This window comes from Rousettus aegyptiacus, unplaced genomic scaffold (assembly GCF_014176215.1).
Source record: "Rousettus aegyptiacus isolate mRouAeg1 unplaced genomic scaffold, mRouAeg1.p scaffold_m13_p_17, whole genome shotgun sequence".
Lineage (NCBI taxonomy): Eukaryota > Metazoa > Chordata > Mammalia > Chiroptera > Pteropodidae > Rousettus > Rousettus aegyptiacus.
This window is the reverse complement of record NW_023416292.1, coordinates 28,873,591-28,886,071: the sequence shown is the minus strand read 5'-3', so window position 1 is coordinate 28,886,071 and position 12,481 is coordinate 28,873,591. Positions and strand designations below refer to the sequence as shown.

At 48.3% G+C, this 12,481-nt stretch overlaps 1 protein-coding gene across 2 annotated transcripts in view; it reads right to left on the bottom strand.

Annotated features, from left to right (window-relative positions):
* NOTCH2 (notch receptor 2) overlaps positions 1-12,481 on the bottom strand; it is a 155,479-nt gene that overhangs the window by 130,011 nt on the left and 12,987 nt on the right. For both annotated transcript variants that reach the window (XM_036235008.1, XM_036235007.1), the window contains exon 2: positions 9,942-10,048. In XM_036235008.1, coding sequence (XP_036090901.1) covers positions 9,942-10,048 — 107 coding nt within the window. The remainder of the gene's footprint in view (positions 1-9,941; positions 10,049-12,481) is intronic.

Sequence of the window (12,481 nt, the reverse complement as noted above, 5' to 3'; positions counted from 1 at the left end):
GATAACCAAGTGCCATTATTGAAAGCAGTCACCTTGGGATGCTAGAAACTTTTCAAAAATAACATAGTCTAACTGTTTTTGGAATTTCCCTTGTGCAAATATGTTCAGAGACGATAATAACATTACATTTTAGTTGCCGACTGATACGGTTACCAGCTTGGGCATTCTCTCTACTCGCCAAATATAGTTCATAGTGACCCGGCTACACACGAATTTTTTACATCACCTGCAAAGATTAAATTTGTCACTATTAAAATATGTTTGGAAGAATGTAAACAGAATCATCCCCAAAGAGCAGCTCTAGAAGTGACTGTGACTATGACATAATTACGATAATAGGTATGCGACTTCTCAAGGTGACTGTCTTAAGAAAAGTGATTATGATGTTTACATATGACTTTCGTTGGATTTGTTACAATGTTAAACTTATTGCATACATTCCCACGAGGATGAGAAGAATACAGAATGAATACTATGAACGGAAGTAGATGAAGGCTGTGACTATGGAGGTGTTTTGAAGAAAGCTATGGATATCAGTTGGTTTTAAAAGGGGGGTGGGGTGGGGAGTGGGGGACCTGAAAATCGAAGAAAGAAACTGGAATTGGCAAAGACCGAGAAATGAGAACAAGCAAGTCCAGCCCATCTACTGACATTTGGATGAACACTTACTGTAGGCCAGGTCCTGTGAGAAGCGTAGAGAGATAAGGAGACACAAGTGGCTAACAAGTAAGACCCAGTATGACAGCTGGGAGACTGCGAGTCCTGTCCCGGCCCAGGGGCAAGTCAGGGAAGGCTTCTTCCAGGAAGACCTCAATAGCCGGACTAAGACTTAAAGGACCAAAAGATTAATTGGATAAAGAGGAAGAGGACATTTCTCATGTTTAGTGGTCTAAGCTCTTCAAGCATAGAGGCAGGTGAACAAGCATAGAGACCAGAGCCTGTTCCCTAAGGCACAGAGAAGGTGAGGACTGCGGCGGGGAGGGGCTCTGGGACTGCAGAGAAGATGGGTCTTGCCTCCTAAGACTATTACCCACTGAGACGAAAGGTTTATTATCAAGGCATCAGCAATGACCTCAATCTCTTGAGGTGTGATGAGCTATTCCAGATACAGGAAACACTGGAGAAGGAAAAGGAGGTTTGGCGGGTTAGATAAGCAGGTAAGAGAAGAGATGGACGTGGCTGGAGAAGAGAGAACTGAGAGCAGCCGCTGCTTGGTGACTGCTTCTCCAAACCCGCTGATTTAAAGGATGGCCTCGCCTGAAATACGCTTCCCACCGTGGACCTCTCCCCAAAGCTAAGCCTACATCCCACTGCGTGCGTGCATTTAGGTGACGATTCCCCTGATCTCTGTCACAAGCCTGGGGGTCTCGCCGTGGTGTCTCAGGACGGGAGTAGCAGCTGAGGATGCGAAATGCCAGGTGCGCCCGGAGATGTCAGCCCCAAAGTTTCATTGCGCATCCAGACTGGGGCATGGTCTTCCCTGACTGCACTTCCGGTCAGAGCGAATTCCGCTTTATAGGAGAGATCGGCAGGAAAACATCCAGCTGACCCTACAAGTCACAGCTATCACTGTTTCTTAAAGTTCCATAACTCCACGGATGCAGAGAAAAATGGGATCTCACGGACTTTCACCTGAAAAAAACCTCAGTCTCCGAGCTCAAGTTAAGATCTATAGACTGTCAGTAACAGAAAGACACCAGGAAAGGCCACCACTAGCTTTCAATTTTAGTCAAAACTAAAAACGTGCATATATGTCTTTACTAATTAAAACTCATTGTAAAATTGCCTCCAAAACAAATGCAGAACTGGCATTTATTAGTTCTCATGTCTGTTCTCTCGGGCCCAACAGACCGTAAAACTTCTCGAGGGCAAAGATCCTATATCATGTGTCGATTTGGCCCCAGTTCCTTTATAGTAGTTAGGGCACATACGTGCTCAATCTCGTATGTTTCAAGCAAACGCTGAAGGAGCAGCATATATGTCTACATGAAGAGGAGAGGCATGCGAGAGTAACAGAAAGTCCACGTGTTTGGGAGAATCCCGGGCCGAATCAGTTCAACACGACAGCTGTTGCTGAAGAGGTTCTGGGGTACACATCAAACACGGGCCGAGCGGGTAACCCAGGGACCCAGAGATGTGTGATGAAGGGTTTGTGGAAGCAGGAATTAAAAGGAAGGTCTTTTTCCAAAATAATGGCCTTGCAGTCCCATGTAGCGCTTTGGGCTTTCCGAAAGACATTTAAGCATCTTATCTCATTTGGTTCTCAAAGGATCGTGGGAAATAGCCAAGCCAGTCATTATTATTCCCATTTCACAGATGGGGAAACTTAGATAGAGTTTCAGCGTCTTGCCCAAGGTTAAATATGTAGTTACTGATAGCTAAGACGAACCCCACTGTTTCTGACTTCTGATTAAGTCTGATTCCTCTTTTTTTTTTTTTTTTTTTTCCTGCAACAGTATGATGTACATCTGAGACGATTTTTAGAGTAGGGACCTCTGGACAAAGGTCCACCAGCTTCTTATCACTTGCTTATTGGTACAGAACAAGCTGGCCCACTGTAATTAGGAAGCCTACGCGAGCAAATGCCTTCTTAGACTTAAAAGCAGTCTTTGAGAGTTTACCCACTGCAAAGCACGTCCTTGAATCTGTGACAAGGACGACATGAACCAGCCCTCGCCCCTATTCCCTGGAGATCACGTGGCATTGAGGAGGGTAGGGACAACTCACAAACAATATAACTAAGCAGAGAGAGAAAGCATAGGGCTATGGGAAAGTAGAGAATGCTGTGATTAAGTCTAGGGCGATTTTCATTTGGTCCCGTCCCCGGCCTGCAAGATATGAATGAATCTAGATGGCCTATTCAACTGGGCAGTAAGCAGCGTAAACACAGAAACCATCCCTTATTCATGTTTGTAAACCCCACAGTAGTTGGTTCTTTGCCTTGCATAGGGCACAGAGGAAGTGCACCTTCTGAGAGGTCCACCAGGTTCAGCCAGAGGACGAGTTCCAAAAGGTAGGAGTCAGGTTCAAGATCCAAACTAGCTCTTAGAATTAGGAACCAGTTAGACACTTTGCATGATTGTCTCTGCTCTGATGAAGGGTCTAAGTAATAGGAGAAATTGTGATTTGGACTTCTTGACATATTTCTGCTCTTTTAGGACTGTGACTATCTCAATTCAATTGATGTCGAGGAGAAGAAAATTCAAGATTGTCCTTGTACATACAATTAACTCTTCTCATGTGCATGTGCTGTATGACAAATGGTATCTATAAAACTTAACTAGGAATCTGAAATTCTCTGCTACCCATGAGAAGAATTAGTATAAGAATGTTCACTTTTACAATCTGACTTAAAATTTTCTTTTAAGTATTTCATGCTGGAAGTTTTACACTTCAATTCCTAAATGGTACATGCTTTTCATAGATAATGATGTAAAAGAAAGGATTGGCCTGTATGCATCAGGACAACGCCCCAATTCAAGAGCGACATAAATCCAGAACTCTGTAATTATCAGACCACGGTATTATTGGATGAGTTGCATGCAGTGCTTCGGTCACTCAAATGGTTATGCAACTCTGGATACTTGTGAGATGTTTATGTGTTTGTTCTCGGAGACTCCTCCACTGTTTCTACCCAATATTTCTTATATTCCTCCCTCACATTAGTCAAGGAATTCTTGAGTAGTGAGGTCTGGGCGTACAAACGGTTTCCACCTTCGAGTATGAAAAAAAGAATCGTCTGTCTGAGTACAGAGCACATATAAGTCCCCTGAAGCGGAAGAAAAGGGAACATTTTCTGATTATGTGAAATTCGAGATGGTTAAACAAGTATGAGGATGAAGTCATCAAAAGTAAGGAAAGGAAATCCCAATTTTTAAAAGTAAGCAGTAAGAAAACTCCTGAAGTAATTCATCAGGAGATAATTAATGGCTGGCAACCGGTATTTATAATAGAAGCGTACATGGCCTTAACGATAGGGTTTGCTTCTGAAAACATTCTAATTAAAAAGGGAAAGAGTAATTTTATAGGAAAGTACAAATCAGTGTTGTGTGTGCGTGCTAATGTGTGCAGGGACGGAGGTGGTAATTGCTGTGCTCAGAGCAGGTATCTGTTGCTGAAGATAATGACCCTGTAAATATACAAATTCTCTGCTACCAAACAAAGCTGAAAGTACATCATTATTATTCATCGGCGTGGAATGGAATGTGCAATTGGAACTCAGCTGGTGACTGGTGTGGCTCCACCTGATCTGGATACCAACTTGTGTTTGTTTTTGATCCTTCCGATTTCTGTTCAGAACAGTGTGATGCCACCGCTCTGTTCTCTGGCTCAGATCGCGGTTCTAAACATTTTCCTGTCACACCTTTGATTCCTTCCTTCTTAACGCGCTTACTAAAAGTCTGAGCAGGACAACACCTGCTAACAGACGCTAGCAGGCCAGAGACTAGTTCTCACATTAACGTCTACATCCGAGTCCAGGAAAGTACACGTTAGTGTTGAAGAGACAGTTCGCACCCCCCTTGGTTTCTTTTGCAAGATGCAATTACCTCACGAGCATTCCTCATTGAGCTCCGATGGCCTGGAATCCTTGTCTGTCTGCTGATGACGGCCATTTAAGAGCATCTACAAGACAATGGCTGGGGGTGCTGGTCTTTTTTTAAGCAGGAGAAGGAATGGATGGGGGCAAACACAGGCTGACTTCCTGGGATTAGGAGCCGAGCTTCGGGTTTCAAAAAGGCAGACTCGGGAACAGGCCGCATGGTTCCTTACTCATCTATCTACCGCTTGGGGTTTTGAGGAGAAAAGGGAAGTAAAAAGAATTGAAGAGAAGAAAAACAGAACAGGAGAGTGGGAGAGGAAGGTGAAGGGTGCTCGGGGCAGTATGCACCTGCTGAGAAGTGGGGAAGTGGCACCAACTTGAGCAGAAGAAGCCCCGAGGAGTTCCTCCTGTGCGGGATGCTCCTCTGTCCCTGAGGCCTCGGGTCAGCCCGCAGCGGTGGGAGGGGCCCGCTCTCGGAGTCCTCTGACACCTCCCTGAACTTTGAACTCCCTCTGAAGAGTCCGAATCGGTGCCCGCCATCGTCAGTATGTGTGGATAATGATCACACTAGTAACGGTGACGGCCACAGACATTTACGGAGTGCTTACTGTGCGCCCAGCGCTGGGTGCAGCACATTACCTGCCTTGCTGTCTGTAAAGCTCCCGCCGGTTTATGAGTAGGTACTATTATTATTCCTATTTCACGACAGACTAAGTGAAACCTGAGAAGGTGCTCCAAAGCACGCAGCTGTGAGCAGGGGGGGCACAGCCCAGGTCCACCCGACCACCCCCAGTGGCACCCAGGTGACTTCAGAATGCTGTGTGCGCCTCCCCGCACGCAGATCTCCGCCTCCGGGATCCAGCCCCACCCAGCGCCGAGACTCTCCACCTGAGCATGGCATGCGCTGTCCTATTATAATCATTTACCGGCAGCCTGGTCTCCACGTCTGCTGAGACAGGGCCTTGGTCACACTCCTCCTCTGCGCTCCCCATCTCTTGCTCGTCCGCCTCCAACCCCGAGGTAACTTGAAAACTTCATTTCCCTGCTCTGCCCCTGGGGCGAGGAACAGCCAGCCAGCTCTGCAGGTGGCTGGCCCCACACTGCAGCCTGGTGTTTGGAAATACTTCTTTCTACGTGTGCCAAATAAAAGACTAGGAAAGAAGGGAAAGGACCAGTTCTATTTGTTGCCATGTCTTCGTTTAAATTATTAACAAAACACATATACCCCTAAAAATGAAAGGAAAGTCACCTAGAATACCACCACTGACAACACTTTAGTGTATTTAGTTCTTCCTTCAAGGGCACATTTCAAATGGTGATAATCGAGACGTCCACATAGTTTGTATTCTGTGTTCTCGGCTACTCTGTATATCATAACCTTTGCCTTTGTTGCTCTGCAGTTGTCAGACGTAGCATTGTTAGTTTCTGCGTTAGATTCCGGCACTGACGATAAACAGAGCAAGAAAGCTTTCTGTATTACCGTGGGGATCTGGGTCTGCAGGGGTCCACCTAGCTGCTGAGACAGCCCCTCCCTGCGGAGGGTCCTCCCACGCTGCTCCCATGGACGAAGCCAGTGGGAGTGAATGGGTGGGCCTTTCGGCAGCGGAAATGGATCAGCCCCCAAGAATCCCCTGCTGCTCAGTCACCTCACCACCATCCCCCACGACCAGCAGGGCATTTGCAAGACTTCACTACCCGCCCCAGGGCCTCTTTCCCTCTTTCTGTTCCGTTTCCTTTCCAGCAAAAGGCCTCACTTCCCACTTCACTAAAAACATCTTTTAGCTCAAAGATCAGCTCCCCTATAAAACCTTCCCCAGCACCCCCATGCTACACTGGCAGGCCATCTAAGAACTCTCCGGACCTCTCTTCTTCAACCTCACAGCTTACCTCTCATGCATGCACCTTTATTTCTGGCCCTTACATCTCGGAGAAAAGTCTTTGCTTCATTCCAATGCTAATCCTTCCCCACTGGCCATGGCTCTCATCCCTTCCGCCTTTCCCAGAAACCATTTTGCCCTTCATGATCCATCCGCCCCCGCCGTCCCTCCCTGTTCTTTCTCCCTCTCTACTACTTTAATCCCCTCAGCCAACAATTTTCTCCAGGCCTCACGGCATATGCACATAATTTGCTATTATCCACTCAGACAAATTTCTCTTTCACGCCCAAACCTCTTCAAGGAGTGGTTTATCTCCTGATGTGCTTACTTCCTCAACCCATCACAGCTTCCTCTCCCTGCTTTTACTGAGCATCTACCCCGTGGGGAAACAGACATGAAGAAGCCAGTCCTTCCTCCGGAGGAGCTTCTAGCTGGTGGGGAGACGAATAGTTAACCAAACAACAAAACGCAGTAAATGAAGTGTCACGATCGGAAAATGCACGAAGGCATCTACAGAAGGGCCACCTGGGGGGACCTGAAAGGACTTCTTTGGAGGTGGCACAAGTTAGATCTCAAACGATGAAGTCACCGTCGCCAGGTAGAGACCCTACATGTCTGCTGAGTCGGGGGAGGGGCCGGGGCAGAGTAGGTGACGGACAGAGGCAAGGGCTTCCACAGAGGTCTGAGAAGCCATAACGTTTTGATTATTTAGGGAACACCAGCAGCTCAGAGGCGTTGAGTTTCAGGTAAAGAATACTTAAGAGAAGGGATGGAGAAAGATTTGTTTAGGCCACTGGTTCTCAAACTTCAGCACACGTCAGAATCACACAGAGGACACGTGAAAACACACGTTCCGGAAGCCGCTCCGAGAGCTTTGGGGCAGGGTCTGGGTTAAGGCTGGGTAGTTTGCATTTCTAACAAGTTCCCAGGTGATGCTGATGCTGATGGTTTGGAGACCACGCTCCGAGAACCACCGGCTTGGTAACCTGGCTTCTGCTTGAATTATTCTAGCAAAGTTACTTCTAGATGTCACCAAAGGTCCTCGACTGCCAAATTCAGTCAACTTTATCTCCATCTTTATCCTCCTGGGCCGGTTGACAGCTTTTGATACAAGTAATGATTTCTTAACTGGTCTTCTGGCTTCTGGCCTCACCTTCTTTCAGTCTCTACACTACACCGAGGGCCACGAGACTGTCCCAAACACAAAGATAATCCTATCGCTTTGTACTTAAAACTGACCAGTGGCTCTCCATCTTCTATGGTGAGAGCCCAAATTCCACAGGCTGGGACAAAAGTCCCTGGCCGTTCTGGCCACGTGGCGTCCTCCCCCGCTGCTGTCCTATATTGTACAGCTTGTGTTCCATGCCCCTCAACCTACCAGCTGGTCCCCAGTTAGGCCCCGGGCGCCTAGATCAAACGTCGCCTCCTTCGTGAAGCCCGCCTAGGTTTCATCGCGCCTTTCCCTGAGCTCCTCTACAATTGGTTTCTGCATATTCCACGCACCATTTAACGATTAGTTGAACGAACATAGGACTGCTGTGTTGGGACCTACTCGACTGCACGGTCGGGGTCTCTTATTTTTTTAAATGTACTTCTGAATCATAGCTGGCATGTAAGATTAGTATCAGCCGTACAACATTGCGATTAGATATCTATGGACCTTACGAAACGGTCGCCACGGTGAGTCTGGTACCCGCCCGGCACCACGCGTGGTCCTCACCCCATTATCGACCGCGGTCCCTCTGCCATACTCTACAGCCCGTCTATCTTATCATTGTTGCTGTTCTCGCGGAAGACGTTCGGTGTAGGTGTGTTGGATGAACGTTGGGCGCACACGCGATGATTAATGATCGAGGTGGGCATCTGCGGCCCACCCGGCGAAGCCCAGCGGCGGACGGGCGGGCGGAGAGGAGGAGGAGGGCGCAAAGAGGCGCTCTGCTGATGAGCAAGAGTCAGACGTGCCGCTTCCCAGCCACCTGACTCCCCGACCGGGAGGACGGGCCGCAGGCTTTAATTTCCCGTGACTCTCTCTTTCTTTGATGACGCACGGGTTTGTCAGCATCATGGACGAGGCAGTTAGGCAGCTGCCGTTCTTGTTTTTGACAAAACACTCTCTGGGGGACTTATCCAGAGCTAAGGAGCAACATCTGTGGAGACCGAGTGGGAAATACTTGGGTCTCTCGGCTTGGTGAGCACGGAACCAGCAGGCCGCCATTTATCTCTCGTTTCTGTCCTACCACGGAAGGGATGCTGGCCAGACCCTCCCTGCTTACTCTTCCCCTTCTCTCTCCCCGCTCCTCTCGCTTCTCCTCTCCCTTTCCCTCTCCCGTTCTCTCACCCCTGCACATTCTGATCGTCGTGGTGACCAGATCCTGCAGAAATAAAACAGGTCTGGAAGCCCATGGGGTCTAGGCTGCACACTCCTCATTCTCCTATTAAACCATAAGGTTAAGAAAGCGTCTAGCGGCTAATGCGCTCGGCAGGCCCTGCCTTCTGCCACCTGGCCTTTCCCCGCCTCTGTGCAGATACTGCTAAGAGAGCAGCCATTCGTTTAGTGACGCCCCTGTGCTGGAAGTTTCACACGCGATCTCTTTAGATCCTCACCACATCCCTGCAAGGGAGATCTCTTCATCTCCATTTAACAAACAAAGATGCCGAGACTCGAAGACGTTGGGTAAGGCATCCACGGTCAGCAAGCTCATCAGCGCTAGGGGCAGGATGTGAACCCATGTGGTAATAATCCCAAAGCCCGCGTGTTTTCCATTATTCATACTATCTTGGGAGAATTGAGAAGGCTGAAAGTTACAGAGCCGGCCCATGTCGCAGCAGGGATAAAATTCATGGCAGCCCGGAAATATGCACTATATGGAAAGAATTGCTAAAATGGGTATGTTCAATGTTCCAAGAATTTACAAAACTTGAAAAGTATATGTGAAAATGACCCAGAACTGGAAAAGCTGCCTAATTTCTCGCCAGTGTCCCTTGTCTCTAATCCCCAGTGGTCAACGGTCTCTCTCAGGCGCATTCTAACCTCAGCAGAGACGCTTCCCTCTTTCCCAAAGTCGCATATTTATTTACCTATGGTTCCGACTCCCACTCAAACCCGCATTTTAAAAATCTTCCCTTAATCTCTTCTCTTCCTTCTAGAGTATGAAGTACGACCAGGAGGAAGGAACAAGGCTGTGCCTACACCCTCGACTAATCCGACTAAACATAAATAATGACACCTAAAACCATGTCAAATGTAATAAAACAATGACGGTCCTTTTTCTTCCTGGTCAACTTGACACTTAAAGAGAAGGTTTTGACTGACGCTCTTGGCTTTGTGAAGAAACAGAGCTAATGACAACACCCATCACGGCTAAGCACTCGGAGTGGGTGATAAAGTCAACACGAAGATGAAAACAAGATTTGACGCAGATAAGCCGCCAGGAATTGGCTGAGGATTCAAAGTGGCCATTATGGCTCATCCATCCTCCCCCTCAGGCTTCCCGCCCCAACGGCAACCCTGCCTCGGCACTCACGGCAAGGCCGGCCGGGACTCAGGAGGGAAGCTCGGGGGTCGAGTGTGTAGCGCAGACAGTCTGACTGGGAGAAATGTGAAGACTGGGCAGCACGTTCTTGATGAAGGCTGTGAGAGAACAAAGGAGGGAAGAATCGCAAGTCAAAACAAACTATCAAATAAAGGTCACACTCTAGAAGAACAGGCAGGCGCAAATGATGGCGGAACTTCCTTTCAGAAGACTTTTCTTCCCCTAGCCAACCTCTCTCTCTCTCTCTCTCTCTCTAGCCTGGCTAAGGAGGATCTCAAGTCTCCTTGCCTCTTTCCAAAAGTCAGTAAGAGACGTTCAGGTTTCCCTACAGCGCCTTAATGAGTCAGGCATGATTACAACCGCATCTTTCGAATTGCCCAACCCAGTTGAAAGGCTGCCATGAAAGGATCTTCTACAAGCACAAGCCGGGGCGCCTTTTTCCTTTTTCTTAGGTTGCAAAATGCGAATGAGGAGTTGCCTCCAAGGGCGTAATTAGCATAAAAACTGCTGAAGCGCAGAGGTTACAGGTAGGCTGCTGTCCTCACGGAAAATGTCCCTGTTGTTCCTGTCAGGAACGTGTGTGTGGAGACTAAAATGAGCAGCTTCCTGCTCGCGGTGGGCAAGGGTTTCGCACAGCTCGTAGTGCATAAGAATTGCTCAAAATGCGTTTGCTAGGTCGGACTCCTCTCCACAAGCTCCTTCTCAGTCAAGTAACCACGTGGCTGCCTCCTTTTCCTCGTCTTCCACGGCTCTGATGTTCCTCTCGTAGCCTGAATTTCAGTCTCGTCAATGATCACGCTGTTTCTCGGCCTCTCCCTCCTCCCCCGTAATTATTGCCCTCCTAAGGAGCCTTTTCAGACACCTTTAATTGCTCCCCCGTGACATTTTAATGCCACGGGTATATTGTTGTATCGGTTTATACCCTGTATGTATATTCCTACTTTATACTTTCAAATATTGAGTCGTTTTTCATCCCCCGAGAACCATGCTCGCTCCTGTGGAGAAGGCACGTCCTGCCGGACCGGAGGAGACTGATCTAGGACACAACAGAAGCAGGTCACAGAACGAGATGAGACATGAAATCAGTTTGGGAGAGAAGCCAGGCAGGTGGCAAGCATAGGCGTTGCTTTAGCCCAGACTCAGGATGGGTCAAGACGGACAGCTGGTGGTGGGGCTCAGCCAAGCAGGACGCAGGGTGCAGAATGCTGCCAGGAGCAGTTTTGGTCGGGGGGGGACAGGAGAGTAAGGTTCAAGGCAGGCAGAGGCATGGGGGATTTTGGTTCCCTGGGCCAGAGACTGCCTCGTACAAAGAAATCCCATCATCCAGGAAAAGTTTCATGGAGCAGAAATTGAAGCGAGATGAGCCGTTTCACCCTTGAACCCAAGGACCCCTAGACTTCTAGGCTGGCTGTACCCCATTGATGAAACATCTGGTTATTACTGGGGATACATCCAGTGGGTCCCCCCATGCCCTGAAAACTACCCACAGCTCCCTGTATCAAATGAAAGAACCAAGCCTTCCAACACGACTTGGAGCTTGGCTATGGTATCCTCAGGCATTCAGATCGATGGATCAGATTAGAAGTCTGGTTTTCCTCTTCCTCGAGTCACTTATCTTCCGGAGGTCCTTCTTCTCCTGATCTGAAAACGGGAGTAGACCCAGGGCCCCGACCGAACACGTTCCAAGTTGTGCTTCCTAAAATCGGTCGGAGCTCTGAAAAGTCAGGGCCAATGGCCTTTCTCATGGATTTCCCAGGTCTGCGTCTCGGCGGCCTTTGGTGCTACGGCCCTTGCTCTCCTCTCTAATCAGCTAGAGATCAGTCTGGTCTCCATCTCCCTCTGGCTTCCCTGAGACTCCTAACGCTCTCTGACGCCATCTCTGCCTCCTCCTTCCTCCCTACCTTTCCCCAAGGGCATCTCTTATCTTTGGTTTTCCTATTGCCCTCCATGCTCACGCCTGCGTATGTTCGGTTTAATGTAACAAACATTCTCAAGCACTTGCTATATGCCTAACTGTATTATAAACAAGATATGGTCCTTGCACACCCTTGTGGGGGAACAGGTATGTATATAACCGCGCCAAACACAACGTGAGATATGTCATACGGATATGTACAAACTATCTCAGCAACCCAAATGAGGAGGCAACTCATTCTGTCTTGGGGAGATCGTAAAAGGCATCGCGGAGGGAAATTTTTTGATTTGTTCCTTGAAGAACGAATAGAGAGTCGTAAAATAGAGAAGTTGGAGGAAGAACATTATGGATAGAGAGATGAGGATGGGAAAGGCCTGGCACGATCAAGAAGGTGTAGAAAGTGCGTGTGAGTCGAGAGGAAGCAGGTGTGAGACCGGGTCACGAGGCGTACGGGCGGGCATGAAAGGAGATGACCCTAGAGAGCCCAAGAGGCACTGTAGCTTCAGTCGCCATTTAAATCTACATCTTGACGTCACAGGAAGATTGGTCATGACAGCGCCTGGCGCGTTAATTAAAAAATAATAATAAATTTAGCTCGTATTTACTACACGTCACG